This window comes from Saimiri boliviensis, chromosome 2 (assembly GCF_048565385.1).
Source record: "Saimiri boliviensis isolate mSaiBol1 chromosome 2, mSaiBol1.pri, whole genome shotgun sequence".
Taxonomy (NCBI): domain Eukaryota; kingdom Metazoa; phylum Chordata; class Mammalia; order Primates; family Cebidae; genus Saimiri; species Saimiri boliviensis.
The window spans coordinates 121,296,440-121,315,914 of NC_133450.1; the positions used below are offsets into that span (position 1 = coordinate 121,296,440).

At 39.8% G+C, this 19,475-nt stretch overlaps 1 protein-coding gene across 4 annotated transcripts in view; it reads right to left on the reverse strand.

The window, feature by feature from the left end:
* Positions 1 to 19,475, reverse strand: part of SLC12A6 (solute carrier family 12 member 6) — a 101,676-nt gene that overhangs the window by 66,468 nt on the left and 15,733 nt on the right. The window contains exon 1 of one of the 4 annotated variants that reach the window (XM_003935764.4): positions 15,069 to 17,854. The exons of the other annotated variants lie outside the window; for them this stretch is intronic. Within the exon in view, the coding sequence (XP_003935813.1) occupies positions 15,069 to 15,186 (118 nt within the window). The 5' untranslated portion in view covers positions 15,187 to 17,854. Of the gene's footprint in view, positions 1 to 15,068; positions 17,855 to 19,475 lie in introns of those variants that run through there. 4 annotated transcript variants of the gene reach the window in all.

The following is a 19,475-nucleotide window of genomic DNA, read 5'->3' on the forward strand; positions in this document are numbered from 1 at the left end:
TGTTCATAAAATTTAGGTATAAGAATGAATATGGTAATATAGGTAACTTTTAATTATCCAGGGAAGATTATTATCTAAGGTAAAAGATCACACAAGGCATTTATAAAATAACTGCAAATAGTAAAAGTAGGTATCTAGAGCACAGAACTACACAATGACCATAGATAGCCATATCTGCGTGTTGCTAATGCAGCAGAGTTCACAAACACTGCCTACCCAGGTTAAGACTGCCCCATCCCACCCAGGCGTGGTGGCTCACACCTGCAATCTCAGCACTTTGGGGGGCCTAGGTGAATCATGAAGTCAAGAGTTCAAGACCAGCCTAGCCAATACGGTGAAACCCTGTGTCTACTAAAAATATAAAAATTAGCTGGTCATGGTGGTACATGCCTGTAATCCCAGCTACTCGGGAGGCAGAGGCAGGAGAATTGCTTGAACCCATGTGGTGGAGGTTGTAGTGAGCTGAGATCACACTGCACTCCAGCCTGGGTGAGAGTGAGACTCCAACTGAAAAAAAAAAAAAAAAAAAACACTGCCCCATCCCTTCTTGCCAAGAGTATGGCAGAACACACGGAGGTTCAAGGAAAGCTCATGTGATTATGGAATCCAACACAGAATCAGGACTGGAAGGGCAGAGAAATTAAGAAGAAATAAAGAACATCCACCTAGAAAAGCAGATATGCTTAAAGAACATTCACCTAGAAAAGCAGATATGCTTCTATTTTGGCATTTGAAAAAAATATTTTAAAAAAGAACATCCACCTAGAAAAGCGGATATGCTTCTATTTTGATATTTAAAAACATTTTAGTAACCAAGCTATTTTGCTTGTATTATTTGTATACTTTTGATTACTCCATAAGAATCAAATTTTTGAAATTTTAACTTCAAATGTTTACTTTCTACTAACATCTTGGTAAGTTTTAACTGTGATTTTACCTTCTCCCGTCACCCTGCCATTAATCCAGCTAACTGAAAGTTGAAGCACTTTGCCAAATATAATTTTTTTAAAACGTATGTGCTAGAATATCTTTAAAATCTCTTTAGACGTTGCTAATCTTTTTTAACAGGCTTAGTCAGAGCGTAAGCTTGGCAACGGTATCTAAAAAGATTAGTATTGCTTATTTTGTATCTATTTTTAATTTATACTCTATTTATGGCAAGAATGCTGGTATTTCATTTCATGACGTTACTTCTTAAAAGGAAACCATAAAAGCAGTGACTCAATTTAAGAAAAAAATATTCAATGTAAAAATGATCTATAAAAATGGAAAGATTACAAAGGTAGTCTCTAAAGGACAGAATTTAAGGAAAATTTTCTACTATTATCAAAACTGCACAGCAACCACATGAGGAAGAATTATTCCTATATTCATAAAGAAACTAGCTCGGAGAAAGCTGAAATGATTTGTCCAAGGTGGTGTAGCCAGTAAAGCCAAGGGAACCATGGTCAAGCCAGGCCTCAGCCTTGGCCTTTGGGTCATCTCACTGGCAGGAAGTAGTGTTAAAGAGTCCAAAGGAGAAGTGCCACATTGATCAAGGCAGTGTGAACTTTGAGGATTTCTGAAAACCTTAAAAATCATGGAGGGCTCAAAATCATAGACAAGGAATAAATACAGCACATGTCTGGGAAGATTTGCTTGGAAAGATAGGGTCATATTAGGAAAAGTCTTGGAAGGCAAATAGGGAAGTCTAAAGGAGATGGAAAACAACTGAAATTGTCTGTAGAAGTTTAAAAATGAAAGAAATATTTTAGGTAAGGAAACTTGAGTACAAAACGCAAAATGAAATAAATGCCAGATATATTAGAGACAGGCAGGCACATTCATTAATAAACCACTGCAGTCTGTCCATGTGCAAACATCTCTAAGGATATCTCTAGGACAGCAGTAATAGTTACTATTATTAATTCAACCAAGACTCTGAATGGCTACTACGTGTCAGGTACATGCTAGGCACTATGGACATAAAAACAGCAACCCTTTGCTCTTAAGAAGTTCAGAGGGAAAAAATACACAACTAAAAAGCAATACAATAATTACTACAGTGTAAGTACAAATACTGTGGGATCCAAGAAGGAAAGAACAAAAATGAAGCACTGGTCAGGTATGTTGTCAAGGTGATAACTGAGCTAAATCAAAAGGGATGATTCATTTATGAAAAAGTAGAACAATGGGTGGGGGAAAATGGAGGAGAGATATTCTTGAGATAAAATATTAGAATTTAATATACGTAACATAAAAAAGAATGCTGTCATTCACAGAGAAAGTGGGTACACAGAAGCAGTGAGCACACGTATTTACAACCTCCCATTCTTTCCCCTCCCCGCCTCAGTCTCCATATTTAGTGACCAAATCCAGTTAACTGCGGCTTCAGTATGCTTCCACACCAGTCTATTCTACTGCACTACCATCATTTAGATTCTCATCCTTTTCAGCTTCAAATGCCACCAATTCTCCCATATTCAAACAATGCCACAACCATAATAATAATCCTAAAATTCTGCCTTTAGCAGTATCATCACTGCTTAAACTACAAAATAAATACTTTAAAAGCTTTTCAAGTGACACTTCCAGAAGACCCCAGTTATTTTGTGAAGATCATTTCCACTTGTTTATTTGTAATTTACATCATGTGTAGGATACAAATCTGAGTCTCTCAAAGCCTTTGTAGGGAAAGGGCTGCCTTTGTAGGCTCTACCTTCTTTCCTACTTTGAATTCTCAGGCTGACGGATAAAGGTAGGGATGGTAGTAGGAAAGGCTAATGGTGTAGACATTTATAAATAGATTATGGTTTACTTATTTTGACCCATTGGCTTATAGGATGAACCTGAAAAACTTCAGTTTGGCATTCAAGCCCCTTTATAATTTAGTTTAACTTTTTTTTTCAACCATTGGGTATCAAAACTGCCATGTATTATCTTTTAATTAATCAACATGTTAATTCAACAAATATTTACTAAGCATCTATAAATGTCAGATTATGTGCTAGGCACTGGAGATACACAAAGATGAACAGAGCATAGCAGCTACCCCTGAGGGGCTTACAGCACCTAAAGGTAAGACAAGTGATTGCACTGGGTGACTAAAGTACTATATTGGCAAGACACAGGCTGGAAGTGAGTCACTTTCCCAGAACCCTCCCTGAAAAGTCAGTCCTGTTTACAGACTAATCCTAAAAGCATTAAAATCTTGACATGTAAGTCAAAAATTTAAAGTGCCACTGTAAAGTTGAAATATCTGTGGCCTGCATTTTTTAAACTACTACCTTAAGTGTTAAATTGTGGAAAAAAAAAAAAAAAAAAAAGTTTAAGAAATAAGGAAGATCTTAATGGAAGTCAAAATTCAAAGATACTGACCAGATGAACTCTAAAAACAATTATGTTATATAAAAGCAGTCAGACCAAAAAAGTACATACCGTATGGTTACATTTATATAAAATTCTAGGAAATGTAAACTAATTTAGTGACAGAAAACAGATCAGTGGTTGCCTAGGGACCAGGGAGGTAGGTGAGTGGGTCATAAAGAACACGAAGAAATTTCTGGGGTGGGTGACAAAAACGTTCCCTATATCCATCATAATTATTTCATGGGCATATCTATGTCAAAATTCATCATCAAGCTATACACCTTAAAAACATGCAGTTAACTTTATGTCAGCTGCACCTCAATGAGGAAATACTGATGGGGAAAAACATTTGGAATTTATTTCCCAAAGGGGTTGACATCCCTAAACATTAAGAACACCTAAAAAATAAAGAAGAATGCCGGGCGCGGTGGCTCAAGCCTGTAATCCCAGCACTTTGGGAGGCCGAGGCGGGTGGATCACAAGGTCGAGAGATCGAGACCAACCTGGTCAACATGGTGAAACCCCGTCTCTACTAAAAATACAAAAAATTAGCTGGGCATGGTGGCGCGTGCCTGTAATCCCAGCTACTCAGGAAGCTGAGACAGGAGAATTGCCTGAACCCAGGAGGCGGAGGTTGCGGTGAGCCGAGATCACGCCATTGCACTCCAGCCTGGGTAACAAGAGCGAAACTCCGTCTCAAAAAAAAAAAAAAAAAAAAAGAAGAAGAATGGCCGGGCGCGGTGGCTCAAGCTTGTAATCCCAGCACTTTGGGAGGCCGAGGCGGGTGGATCACAAGGTCGAGAGATTGAGACCATCCTGGTCAACATGGTGAAACCCCGTCTCTACTAAAAATACAAAAAATTAGCTGGGTATGGCGGTGCATGCCTGTAATCCCAGCTACTCAGGAGGCTGAGGCAGGAGAATTGCCTGAACCCAGGAGGCGGAGGTTGCGGTGAGCCAAGATCGTGCCATTGCACTCCAGCCTGGGTAACAAGAGCGAAACTCCGTCTCAAAAAATAAATAAATAAATAAAGAAGAACACCTACAGTTAACAGACATGAACAGGAAGTTCACTGAACTTTTCTGAATTTGAAATTTCCACAATAAAAAATAAAAATGTTTTTCAGAAAAATATTAAAACACCATGTCTGACCCTCATATAATTCATAATATGGTTGAAGAGATAAAAATACAATTACAGGCTGGGCGAGGTGGCTCATGCCCGTAATCCTAGCACTTTGGGAAGCTGAGGTGGGTGAATCACCTGAGGTCACGAGTTCGAGACCAGCCTGACTAACATGGTGACACCTTGTCTCTACTAATATAAACTTAGCTAGGTGTGGTGGTGGGCGCCTATAATCCCAGCTACTTGGGAGGCTGAGGCAGGAGAATCGCTTGAACCTGGTAGGTAGAGGTTGCACTGAGCTGAGATCTTGCCATTGCACTCCAGCCTGAACAAGAGTGAAACTCTGTTTCAAAAAAACCCCCAAAAACCAAAAAACATACATACATACATATACGTACATATATATATGTATTTTTAATAATGCTACTGCAAGAATTTTTTTATTGCTGATAAATGCCAATTATTTTTCTTTGTTTTTTTACATTTTTATTTTATTTTTAAAATTGGAGATGAGGTCCTACTATGTTGCTAAGGCTGGTTTCAAACTACTGGTCTACAGCCTCCATTTCCCAAAGTGCTGGGCTTAGAGGCATGAGTCACCATGCCCAGGTATTAATACCAATTAATGATATAATCAAAGTTGGAGTAGAAGTTTAGGCAAGTTATCTCGGAGGAAATAAGTATGAACTTGGTCTTGAAGTGATGAAACTGAATGTAGGTGTATGTAATTTTTTTACTGTAGGCAGGAAACAGCAGAAGAGAAGAGAGTTCAGATGAAGAAAAAAATAGGAACAAAGGCAATGAGGTGGGGGAAGATGACGACAACTTTTAGGGTTTTTACTACACATTCACCATTTCTAACATAACCATCAGAATCTTTTGTCACAAAAGGTTACATGTTGATGGAAAGGATACAGGAAAGGATATGAGACCTAATTTACCATATGAGGCTTTAGAATTTATTAAAATAATTTGTTATTTATGCACCATATTTAATCTTTGCCATGTCTATATTCTACCTATATTAGTATTTTTCTCTGAATAGAATTTAGTTTTTACTCAACTTAAATATTAGAATTTTCTTAATACATTAAAAATACTTTGCATACCTTCAGTGATATTAAAATTCAATTATTTCATTTACTCCATATGCCCTTTTTTTTTTTCCCACTAACCCTTAGTCTTTAAGCATGCAGATCTAAATTTCCATCAGTTAGACTGGTAAAAGTCTCCTATGAATTGTTAAGTCTCTTATTTCTATCTCACTGATAATTGTGCATCTTCCTAGAAATGTAAGGAGTGGAGAGCTACTAAAGGTTGTTGGATTAAGGGTTGAACACGGTAGCTCATGCCTGTAATCTCAGCATTTTGGGAGATCAAGGCGGGTGGATCTCTTGAGGTCAGGAGTTCAAGACCAGCCTGGCCAAAATGGTGAAACCCTGTCTCTACTAAAAATATGAAAATTAGCCAGGTATGGTGGTGCAGGTCTGTAATCCCAGCTACTCTGGAGTCTGAGGCAGGAGAATTGCTTGAACCTTGGAGGCAGAGCTTGTAATAAGCAGAGACCGCCCCACTGCACTCAAGCTTAGGTGAAGAAGCCAGACTTGGTCTCAAAAAACAAAAACAAAAACAAAAAGATTGTTAGATTAAGTCAAGTTCAGATTTCTCAATTTTTAGAGTCATTTGAAAGAATATTTTACATTTGGAAAGACTCTATGTCAAATAAAAAAGCAATCCAAAACAAAACAGTGGAAGAAGCGGTTAACTTCTACGGATTTTGTTAAATCCATGAAGAAAAAATAGAGCTTAAGAACTAGTAACTACTGCAAAAATAGAGCGCCTAGTTCAGAAAACACAAATAATTACATATATGTTTAAAGCACAAACATGTGGTGTGATGAAAAATAATGGCTTTAGAGCTACACGGCCCTTATTTTGAATTCCAAATCTGTCACTTAAATAATCTGCCTAATTTTCTGGCAACTCGTTTTCCTCATTTTTAACACGATGATAATGGTTATGTGTCCTAATTGTTGTGAGGATTAAATAAACCACTATTTGTCAAGCACCTAGTTTGAATACTGTCTCTGCCACTCACCATGCTCAACAATGGTAGTATTTTTATTGTAATGTTGATGACATTTTCTGGGTAAAATTGTTTCCTCTGCAGCCTGGTCAAAGCAAGAACTTCTAAATTCTTTAAATTTATCAGCTTATAATCAACTTACTAACCTAGCCCCTATGTCTAAATTCCGTCTAAAATTTAAAAATCTTTTGAATATTTTATAATACACTAAAATTACACTTAATATGTTTTTATATTTCCAAACTAAATACTTTCAATGTAGAATTTAAAAATTAAGCAATATGTATATTTTATAGAAATTTTTATCTTTATAGAATTAAATCAGTTGAAACTTGGTGTACCTCTTGCGGGGCAAAAGTAGCAGGCAGTTCAGAGGGTTGGTATACTAAGCTAGAAAAATTCTGGAAGTGAGAGATTCTAAAAAACTAGTGATAACAGCATTGGAATAGGAAATTTAAGTGTCCAAGATATTAATATGAGAAAGAAGGGTCACATGACTAAAAATTCGGCCAGGCACAGTGGCTCTCACCTGTAATCCCAGCACTTTGGGAGGCCGAGCAGGTGGATCACAAGGTCAAGAGATTGCGACCATCCTGATCAACACGGTGAAACCCCGTCTCTACTAAAAATACAAAAATTAGCTGGGCATGGTGGGGCACACCTGTAGTCCCAGCTACTCGGGAGGCTGAGGCAGGAGAATTGCTTGAACCCAGGAGGCGGAGGTTGCGGTGAGCCGAGATCCAGCCATTGCACTCCAGCCTGGGTAATGAGCCAAACTCTGCCTCAAAAAAAAAAAAAGAGAGCTAGGATTTGGTTTAGTGGGGAGCGCAGAGAATTCAGAAGTTTGAACAATGGCTCTGCTACTCACCATGTGGCCTGAGGCAAGTCACTTAGTCACCAGGCTCAGATTACCACTAAAAAGGCAATAACCACCCACTATCCCACAGAGTGGAGAAAGAATGAAACTAATAACATTTCCATAAATGGTCTCACTCTAACTCTCTTCCTCATCTATTTCTTTACCACATGCCCAATGTGCTAACTGCCCTAAATTTTTATTGCTAAGTGTTATACCCTGCTCTCATTCCTTTGTATTCCTTTTGTTTATCATCGCCTCTAAACCTTCCTGCAAGAACTGTGTCCCTTCCATACCTGTCCAGGATCCCCTCCAGGTAATGATGTTATTCTCTCCATCATCTGTTATCCAAACCTGTTTTTTTCTTATTAAACTACTAAAGGTAGTTCTTAGTTCTGAGTGCTGTCACATATGTATTGTTTTATATATGGTACATAATCCCATGTAATCCTCACAACTACCCTGTAAAGCAGGTACTGTTATTATCTGTTGTGAAGGAAAGTAGGCCTTGAGAAGTTAAACAGCTTGGTGAAAGTCACTCAAGTATAATTATTACAAATTATCACTACTAATAACTAGTAGGACTAGGATTTAAAATAACGTCTGACTCTAAAGCCATTCTCCTGCCTTCGGTGGGGATCATCTCATATCATGTATCTTATACTTCTGTAGCCTTAGGAAAAGAGTACAACACCTGGCATATTTACAATGAACATGTGTTGGGTGAATAAAAAAGGCAGAGAGCATGTCTTATTCATGGAGTTGCTTATTATGTGCCAGACATTTACCTTAGGACCTGGAGATAAAAAATAATCTGACAAGGTCCTCAAGGAGCTTATAATCAATATAGTAGGGGAGAGAATCAAGTAAACAGATTATTATAATACAGTGTGTAGCTAAGTACTGTTTCTGTGCACAGGCTGCTGAGAAAACAAAAAGGGTAGGAAGAAAACAGCCAAGGAAGATGTAAGGAAAGTCCGAGTTTCTGCTTTTCCCTTCAAAAACCAAATGAAGCAGGGTTCTAACAGACAGGCATACCTTGTTTTATTGTGCTTTGCTTTACAGTGCTTCACAGATACTGTGGGGTTTTTTGTTTGCAAACTGAAAGTTTGTGACAACCCTATGTCAAGCAAGTCTTTTAGTGCCATTTTTCCAAAAGCATGTGCTCACTTCATGTCTGTCACATTCTGGTAATTCTTGAAGTATTTCTAACTTTTTCATTATTACTATACCTGTTTATGATGATCTGTGCTATTAAAATTGCTGTTACTATTCAAATTGTTTTGGAGTATCATGAACTATGCCATAGAAGACTTAATCCATAAATATTGCGTGTGTTCTGACCACTTCACCAACCAGCTGCTTCCTTGTCTCTCCCACTCTCCTTGGGGCCTCCCTATTCACTGAGACACAACAATACTGAAATTAGGCTAGTTAATCCTACAATGGCCTCTAAGTTTTTAAGTGAAAAGGTGTTGCACACCTCTCACTTTCAATCAAAAGCTTGAAATGATTAAGCTCAGTGAGGAAGGCATGTTAAAAGCTGCCAGGCCAAAAGCTAGGTCTCTTGCACCAAATAGAAAGTTGTGAATGCAAAGACAAGGTTCTTGAAGGAAATTAAAAGTGCTCTTCCAGTGAACACGTAAATGGTAAGAAAGCTAAACCACCTTATTGCTGATATGGAGAAGGTTTTAGTGGTCTGGATAGAAGATCAAACTAGCCAAAATATTCCTGTAAGCAAAAGCCTAATCCACAACAAGACCCTAACTCTCAAGGCTGAAAGAGTTGAGGGTGCCAAATAAAAGTCTGAAGCTAACAGAAATTGGTTCATGAGGTTTAAGGAAAGAAGCCATCTCCAAAACATAAAAATGCAAAGTAAAGAAGCAAGTGCTTTTAAAGAAGCTGTAGCAAGTTATCCAGAAGACTAAGCTAAGATCACTGATGGAGGTGGCTTCACTAAGAACAAATTTTCAATGTAGAGGAAGCAGTCTTATATGGGAAGAAGATGCCATCTAGGACTTTCCTAGCTAGAAAGGACAATGCCTCACTTCCAAAGACATGCTGACTCTACTGTTAGGGACTAATGCAGCTGGTAACTTTTAAGTCGAAGCCAATGCTCATTTACCATTCTGAAAATCCTAAGACTCTTAAAAACTATACAACAAGCCAGGTGTAATGGTGCACATCTACAGTCTATCCTCAGTGGAAAAACAAAGCCTGGATAGCAGCTAACCCATTTACAGCATGGTTTACTTAATTTTTTTTTTTGAGAAGGCGTCTTGCTCTGTTGCCCAGGCTGGAGTACAGTGGCACGATCTTGGCTCACTGCAACCTCTGCCTTCTAGGTTCAAGAGATTCTCCTGTCTCACCCTCCCAAGTAGCAGGGATTATAGGTATGTACCACCATGCCGAGTTTTGTATTTTCAGTAGAGATGGAGTTTCATCATGTTGGCCAAGCTGGTCTTTAACTCCTGATCTCAGGTGATCCACCTGCCTCAGCCTCCCAAAGTGCTGGGATTACAGGTGTGAGCCACCATGCCCAGCTGATTTACTAAGTACAGTATTTTAAGCCCACTGCTAAGACCTACTGCTCAGGAAAAAAAAAAGATTTCTTTCAAAACATTACTACTCATCAATAATGTACGGTCACTCAAAAGCTCTGATGGAGATACACAAGATCAATGTTGTGTTCATGCCTGCCAGCAGAACATTAACAGCAGCATCTTTGGTCCACCCACAGCTTAGGGATCAAGGAATTATTTCAAGTTCCAAGTCTTATTATCTATGAAATACATTTTATAAGGCTATAGGTGCCATAGACAGTGATTTCTCTGATGGATCTGGGCAAAGTACAATGAAAACGATTTGCCATTCTAGATGGCATTAAGACCATCTGTGATTCACGGGAAAAAGTAAAAATATCAACATTAGGCTGGTGAGTGAAATGGTATTCACAACTAACTGATCACAACCAGTTATAGCTTTCTTTGTGCCTTCTCTCACTCCTACTCCTTCATTTGACCAGCCTTAAAAAAAAAAAAGAAAAGAAAAGAAAGAAAGAAAAAGAAATCAACAATAACATTGGGAAGAAGTTGATCCTAGCCCTCATGGATGACTTTCAGGGGTTCAAGACTTGAGTGGAGAAAACAATGCAGATGTGGTGGAAACAGCATGAGAACTAGAATTAGAAGTGGAGCCTGAAGATGTGACTGAATTGCTGTAACTTCATGATAAAACTTGAATGGATAAAGAGTTGCTTCTTATGGTTGAGCAAAGAAAGTAGTTTATTGACATGAAATCAGCTGATGAAGATGCTGTGAACACTGTTGAAATAACAACAAAGAATTTTAGAATATTCCATAAACAAAGCAGCAAGGTTTGAGATGACTGACTCCAATTTTGAAAGAAGTTCTGTGGGTAATACACTATCAAACAGCACTGCATGCTACAGAGAAATCTTTCATGAAATAAAGAGTCAATTCCTGCAGTAAACTTCACTGTTATCTTATTTGGAGAAACTGCCACAGCTACCACAACCTTCAGCAACCCACCTGCCATCAACATGGAGTCAACACTCTCCACCTCCACCAGCAAAAAGATTATCACTTACTGAAGGCTCAGATGATTATTAGTATTTTTTGTAATAAAGCATTTTTTTAGAGCCGGGTATGGTAGCGCATGCCTGTAGTCCAACCTACTTAGGAAGATGAGGCAGGAGGGGAAGAGTACTTGAGCCCTAAGTTTGAGTCCAGCCTGAGTAATATGGCAAAACCCATCTTTAAAAAAATAAAATCAGGCCGGGTGCGGTGGCTCACGCCTGTAATCCCAGCACTTTGGGAGGCCCAGGCGGGTGGATCACGAGATCAAGAGATCGAGACCATCTTGGTCAACATGGTGAAACCCCGTCTCTACTAAAAATACAAAAAATTAGCTGGGCATGGTGGCGCGTGCCTGTAATCCCAGCTACTCAGGAGGCTGAAGCAGGAGAATTGCCTGAACCTAGGAGGCAGAGGTTGCAGTGAGCTGAGACCACACCATTGCACTCCAGCCTGGGTAACAAGAGCAAAACTCCGTCTCAAAAAAAAAAAATAATCAAAAATAATTTTTAAATTAAGCTACGTACATTGTTTTTTAAAGACATAATGCTATTACACACTTAGACTACAGTACAGTATAAATATCATTTTTATATGCAGTGGGAAGTCAAAAATTCATGTGACAGCTGGGCCCGGTGGCTTACACCTGTACTCCTAGCACTTTGGGAGGCTGAGGTGGGTAGATCACAGGGCAGGAGATTGAGACCATCTTGGCTAACACGGCAAAATCCCATCTCTACTAAAGATACAAAAAATTAGCCAGGCATGGTGGCATTTGTCTGTAGTCCCAGCTACTTGGGAGGCTGAGGCAAGAGAATCACTCGAACCCGGGAGGTGGAGGTTGCAGTGAGCTGAGATCACACCACTGCACCCCCGTCCGGCGATAGAGCAAGACTTCATCTAAACAAACAAACAAAAAACTAATGTGACTCATTTTATTGCAGTGGTCTGGAACTGAGCCCACAATATTTCCAAAGTATACCTGTACTTTTTCAAAAAATTAAATTATATATATTCACACTTCTATTTTATCTCAAATTCCTCACCTGTCCAGTTCAAATAAATCTTACCTTTTAAAAACACATTTTAAAGGATAATTTACTTCCTAAATATGTTCAATTTACATGATGCTACATATTTTTCTCTCCATACAAATCTAGAAGAAAAAACAATGAAAAGGCTACTGGTCACATAACTGGCCAGTGTTGGAAGTGCTTGTGAAAAAAACCATGATCAATTTAAGTTTTTTTAATTGGAACAAGGGGACAAAACTCACTTCATTTCAAGCAACTGCTCCAAAAAATCATGTATCTTCAAAACCATTTTACTCCTAGGTTTAAAAAAAACAAACAACTTTTACATTGTTTTCATATACAATTCTCTCTTTCCTACCCTTGAATTTAACTCTATAGAAAAGGCAAGTGCAATTTAGGTAATATATTACCAGCAGTTATTCACTTGCTAAGCAATAGTTTATTCATAGGTATTTTCTGGGCTGTTATGGAAAATGCCAAAACAAAAAGGCTTATTAAATTCACTTTAGATTATATCTGTCACTTCTTCCTTGTTAAAGGCAATTACTACCGAAGAAAATAAATTAGGCCTAATAATGTCACTCATTACAAAATTGTGTACTTTCAAATTTTTATGGCTTTACAGGTAGTTGCTAATAGATTAAATGATGTTAACACTCTTATACTCTGAAGAAAGCAAATTTCTGCAAACATAATGGGACTAGTAAAGATGAAATAATAAAAGACAGTAGAGGTGGTGGAGAAAAGAAATTTAAAAAAATGAAATGAGGTACAGATGGACTTCATTTGTTTGCAGCTTATGAAATTAATGAAGACAATAGCAAAAAACAAAAGCCTAAAAGGATTAAAATCTAAGGGTGGCAAATGTAAGCAACAAAGAAAGTACAGATTCAAATACGCATAAGCCTTACTACCACATTTGGAATTTAAAAATAAGTAAATAAACAAATAGGCACAGCCTGGAGAGAGAACCTAATTCCTTTGAGCTGGAGTTGTGAGAATAACATTCAAGTTCAAAGTAAGTTCAACTTGTTTTCCACTTTTCACCATCCTATTCGGCAAAGTGAAAATAACCTTGGAGACAGAGTTTAAATAAAACCCTTTTTCTGATATTCCCCTAAAAAATTCTCTCACTAGAAGGAAAATAATAAAAGGAACATTTTCCTCAATAGTTTGTATCGTCAAACAAGATTCATAAAAATTCTCTAATGGTTTTAAGAAAAAGAAAATCAGACCAGCCTGGCCAACATGGAGAAACCCCATCTCTACTAAAAATACAAAATTACCCAAGCGTAGTGGCACATGCTTGTAATCCCAGCTACTTGGGAGGCTGAGGCAGGAGGAGCACTTGAACCTGGGAGGCTCAGGTTGCGGTGAGCCGAGATCACACCATTGCACTTCAGCCTAGGCAAAAAGAGTGAAACTCCCCCCACCCGCCCCTCACACACACACAAAAGAAAGAAAAGAAAAAAGAAAAAAAAAAAACAAAAACCAACCACTGTTTACACCAAGGAATCGCAATGTGTTATATGCTAAAAAGGAAAGTGAGAATCATGGAATCACGGGATTAAAAGTAATTTTGAGGCCAGGTGAAGCAGCTCACACCTGTAATCTTAGCACTCTGGGAGGCAGAAGCAGGCAGATCACTTGAGGTCAGGAATTTGAGACCAGCCTGGCCAAAATGGAACCTTGTCTCTACTAAAAATACAAAAATTAGCCGGTATGGTGGTGGGTACCTGTAATCCCACCTACTTGGGAGGCTGAGGCAGAAGAAATGCTTGAACCTGGGAGGCATAGTTCGTAGTGAGCCGAGGTCACACCACTGGACTCCAGCCTGCGTGACAGAGCAAGACTTCATCTCGAAAAACATAAATAAAATAAAATAAAAGTAATTTTGAGAGCTTATTCCCTTATCCTAAATTCATATAACCAAAGAAGCTGCTCATAATTTACAGACTTGAAAAATAAGGGGCTTCAAATTACAAATATATTTAATACTGTAGTATTAACAAAGATTTAATTGCTTGTTTAAAAATTCAAAACAATTCCCCTAGCAAGTGTGTACTGTTACCACTTAAAGAAAAAGGATAATCACATTCATCAAATACTTTAAGCTGATGCTATGCTAGTCACCACAGTGACTATCTACTGTACTTCTGTTCTGCCATTAAAAAATTCTTAGACCAGCCAGGCGCGGTGGCTCAAGCCTGTAATCCCAGCACTTTGGGAGGCCGAGGCGGGTGGATCACGAGGTCAAGAGATCGAGACCATCCTGGCCAACATGGTGAAACCCCGTCTCTACTAAAAATACAAAACATTAGCTGGGCATGGTGGTGCATGCCTGTAATCCCAGCTACTCAGGAGGCTGTGGCAGGAGAATTGCCTGAACCCAGGAGGCGGAGGTTGCGGTGAGCCGAGATTGTGCCATTGCACTCCAGCCTGGGTAACAAGAGCGAAACTCCGTATCAAAAAAAAAAAAAAAAAAAAATTATTAGACCAGTCACTGCTGAATTACTGTTTAGCTGGTAAACTGAGGCAAAATATTGAACAACCTGAGAAGTCACAAGTACAGTCAAAGTCCACGGTACAAAACTACTGAACCATGCTCCCTCTTTATATAATATTACATAAACTGCTAAGTTTAAATGTTATCCACTTAGTTGGGTTTAAAGTCTTTTCCAGATACAAGCTAAACTGTGAGGAAAAAGTGAATTCTAAATTCCACGTCAACTGACTTCTACTGTGCCATTCTTTTTGCTTGAAAACTCTTCAAACATTGCCACTGATTCAGTTTCACCTGTTGGTAATGAACACAGAACTCATTGTGGGGAAAAACAAACCAGTTTGTGAGAAAAGAGAAGTTATCAGATACACCGGGGAATAAAACAAGTAACTGAAGAACACTTCAACCACAACACTATTCTCTGTCCTAAAGAAGGCATTTTGAATTCTGATATTCTAGTTACCTCTTCCTTCATGAAAAATTCTATAGGTTCCAAAATCACCCAAGTTGCTTACTCACCTGGTTCATCTGAATCCTGAATCCGGGTTTTTATGTCTGCTAAACTAAGCTCTTGAGAGATCGAAGCTGCTGCCCCCTCCTCTGGGTCCTCTACCTTAGTCACAGTAAAGTGCGGCATTGTTACAGTTAGATAGAAATACTTTACTCTTTCTATATTTAAACTTCCTTCCAATTAGTTTTCCCTTCCTACCTCTTCCTTGCTGTCCTTTCAGACTGTGATCCCCGCCTACAGGAGACAGTGGCTGGGATTCGGGAAGTACTTTAAGCTCACGTGACCTACAGGCCTGAGGGAGTGGGGCGCTTGAAGACACGCCTTCCACAGTGTTTATCACTTAAAAGGATTAAGCACTCCACCCTTGCTTCTTGTTATTAACCTGAAGAACCCCAAGAAGAGTTTAGCCTGTTTTCCCAGAGCTGCTGAAAGCTGGAGACTGGACAGAATTCACAGTGAACTACCGTCCATTGCTTGCTCCTCTAATTCCTTCACTGAAGTTGTCCTCCTTATGTGCATGTCATGATCTCAACCTTTGCCTTCATATTTCACACAAGAAAGATTAGGGAACAGTTCACTTTTTTTTGACAGAATAGATAAGAGTCTCGTTCTGTCGCCCAGGCTGGAGTGCAGTGGCGTTATCTTGGCTCACTGCAACCTCTGCCTCCCAGGTTCAAGCGAGTCTTCTGCCTCAGCATCCTGAGTAGTTGGGACTACAGACAAATGCCACCACGTCTGGCTAAATTTTTTTTTGTATTTTTAGTAGAGACAGTCTTACCATATTGGTCTGGCTGATCTCAAACTCCTGACCTCAAATGATCCACGCCCCTTCAGCCTCCCACAATGCTGGGATTACCGGCATGAGCCACTGCATCTGGCCAGGAACAGTTCATTTTTATAATGTCCTCTTTAAAGAAAGACTGGCACTACATCAACTTAGAATACGAAAGATGCAGCTGGGGTGGCTCTTTAACGAAAGACTGGCACTACATCAACTTAGAATACGAAAGATGCAGCTGGGGTGGCTCAGGCCTGTAATCCTAGACCAGCCTGGCCAACATGGTCAAACCCCATCTCTACCAAAAACACAAAACTTAGCCGGGTGTGGTGTCTCATGCCTGTAATCCCAGCTACTCTGGAGGCTGAGGTCGGTGAATCTCTTGAACCCGGGAGGCAGAGGTTGCAGTGAGCTGAGATCACACCACTGCAGCCCAGCCTGGGTGAGAGTGAGACTCTGCCTCACAAAAAAAAAAAAAAAAAAAAAAAGGCCAGGTGTGGTGGCTCACGCCTGTAATTCCAACATTTTGGGAGACAGGCAGGTGGATCACAAGGTCAGGAGTTTGAGACCAATCTGACCAAAATGGTGAACCCTCGTCTCTACTAAAAATACAAAAATTAGCCGGGCATGATGGCAGGTGCCTGTAGTAATCCCAGCTACTCAGGAGGGTGAGGGAGAATTGCTTGAACACGGGAGGCGGAGGTTGCAGCGAGCAAGATGGCTCCACTGCACTCCATATTGGGCGAGAGAGTGAGACTCTGACACACACAAAAAAAAAAAAAAAAAAGAAAGAAAGAAAGAAAAGAAAATATATTCCCACAAAAGGACTAGTACAAAAAATGTTCACAGCAGTTTATTCATAATGTACAAAAACTGGAAACATCTTAGGTATACATTCAAAAGACAATGGATAAAGTGTGATATACTCATACAAAGAATTACTACTCAGTAATAAAAAGGAATGAACTATTAATAAGTTCAACAACATAGATGAATCTCAAAACCATTATACTAGGTGAAAGATGCTTTAAACAGAAGAGTACATAATATGTGAATCCACTTTTATAAGGTTTTAGGACAGACAAAACTAACCTATGATGCCGAAAAAGCAGGATAATGGTTGGCTCTGGAAGAATGGAGATAGAGATTAACTAGGACTGGGCCTGAAAGAACTTCCTAGAGTGATGGTAACAATCTGCATCTTGATGGGGTTTAGGATTCCACGGGTGCACGGATCTGTCAAAACTCAGCCAATTTCACTATAAACTTGTGCCTTTGCTGGGCCCAGTGGCTCACAGCTGTAATCCCAGCACTTTGGGAAGCTGAGGCAGGCAGATCACCTGAGGTCGGGAGTTCAAGACCAGCCTGACCAACGTGAAGAAACCCCGTTTCTACTAAAAATACAAAATTAGCCAGGCATGGTGGTACATGTTTGTAATCCCAGATTTGGGGAGGCTGAGGCAGGAAAATCGCTTGAACCTGGGAGGCAGAGGTTGTGGTGAGCCAAGATCACATCATTGCACTCCAGCCTGGGCAACAATAGCGAAACTCCGTCTTAAAACACACACACACACACACACACACACACACACCCCTTTGCCTTCACTGTATGAAAAGTTTACCTCAAAAGAAAAAAGTTGCAATGACTGAATTCAAATTCATAATTATTTATACTTCATAATAATGCACTGTGAAGTATCTGTGGGAAGCAAACTGATTCTGCAATTTACCTTAAAATGCATATAACAGAGGCCGGGCGCGGTGGCTCAAGCCTGTAATCCCAGCACTTTGGGAGGCCGAGGCGGGTGGATCACGAGGTCAAGAGATCGAGACCATCCTGATCAACATGGTGAAACCCCGTCTCTACTAAAAATACAAAAAAGTAGCTGAGCATGCTGGCACATGCCTGTAATCCGAGCTACTCAGGAGGCTGAGGCAGGAGAATTGCCTGAACCAGGGAGGCGGAGGTTGCGGTGAGCCGAGATCGCGCCATTGCACTCCAGCCTGGGTAACAAGAGCGAAACTCCGTCTCAAAAAAAAAAAAAAAAAAAAAAGGCATATAACAAGATAGATAGACACAGATGTGAAAAGACAATTATAATAAAATGTTAATGACAGAATCTGGGTGGTGGGTGTATGGGTGTTCACTATATACTAAAAGTCTTTCAACTTCTCGTATGCTTGAAAATTTTCATAATAGGTTGGCTGAGGTGGCTCAGGCCTGTAAGCCCAGCACTTTGGGAAGCCGAGGTGGGCGGATTACTTGAGGTCAGGACTTCAAGACCAGCCCAGCCAACTTGGTGAAACCCATTTCCACCAAAAACACAAAAATTAGCCAGGTGCCATGGTAGGCACCTATAATCCCAGCTACTCAGGAGGCTGAGGCAGGAGGATTACTTGAACTTGGAGGGTGGAAGTTGCAATGAGCTGAATCCCGCCACTGCACCCTAAGCCTGGTGACAGAGCGAAACTGTCTCAAAAAACCAGAAAATTTTCATACTAAAATGTTGAAAAAATACAATGGACACCATTAAGAAAATGAATAGGCAAGCCACAGACTGGGAAAAATTATTCACAAAACATATGCTTGACAAAGGAGATCTGTACCTAGGATATATCAAAATTCCCTACACCTCAATAATATGAAGACAAACAAACAAAATGCACAGAAGATTTAAACAACTGACAAAGGAAGATACACAAACCACAAAAAGCTGTTGAAAAAGTGCTCAATCCCTAGCCATCGGGGAAATGCAAATTAAAATCACAATATTAAACAAGGGTCCCCAATCCCTGGGCCATGGACTGGTACTGGTCCCTGGCCTGTCAGGAACTGGGCCACACTGCAGGAGGATGAGCGGCAGGCAAGCATTTCCGCCTGAGCTCTGCCTCCTGTCAGAACAGCAGCAGCATTAGATTCTCACAGGAGCACCAACCCTATTGTGAACTGCACATGCCAGGGATCTAGGCTGTGTGCTCCTTATGAGAATCTAATGCCTAACGATCTGAGGTGGAACAGTTTCATGCCAAAACCGTGCCTGTCCCCTACCTTAGTCTGTGGAAAAACTGTCTTCCATTAAACCAGTCTCTGGTGTCAAAAAGATGGGGACTGCTTATTTAAAAGACTGTTAGCATTCAGTCATGGTGGCTCAGGCCTGTAATACCAGCACTTTTGGGGGCCGAAATGGAAGGACTGCTTGAGCTCAAGAGTTTGAGATCAGCCTAGTTAACAAGGGGAAACCTCTTCTCTACCAAAATTCAGAAAAATTTAGCCAGGTGTGCTACTACACACTTGTAGTCCCAGCTAAAGCAGGAGGATTGCTTGAGCCTGGGAGGTTGAGGCTGCAGTGAGCCCTAATTGTGCCACTGCACACCAGCCTAGGTGACAGAGTGAGATCCTGTCTCAAAAAAAGAAAAAAGACTTTTGGCAAAGATGTAGCATAAACATTGATGGGGAGTGTAAAATGGCACAATCATTTTGGAAAAAGTTCCAGTAGTTTTTATAAATCAAAAACATATGCCTACCCTAAGACCCAGCAATTCTTTTCTCAGTACTTTTACCGAAGTTAAATAAAAGCATAAATCCACTGAAAATTCAAACAAATATGCATACAGCAGCTTTATTCATAACAACCCA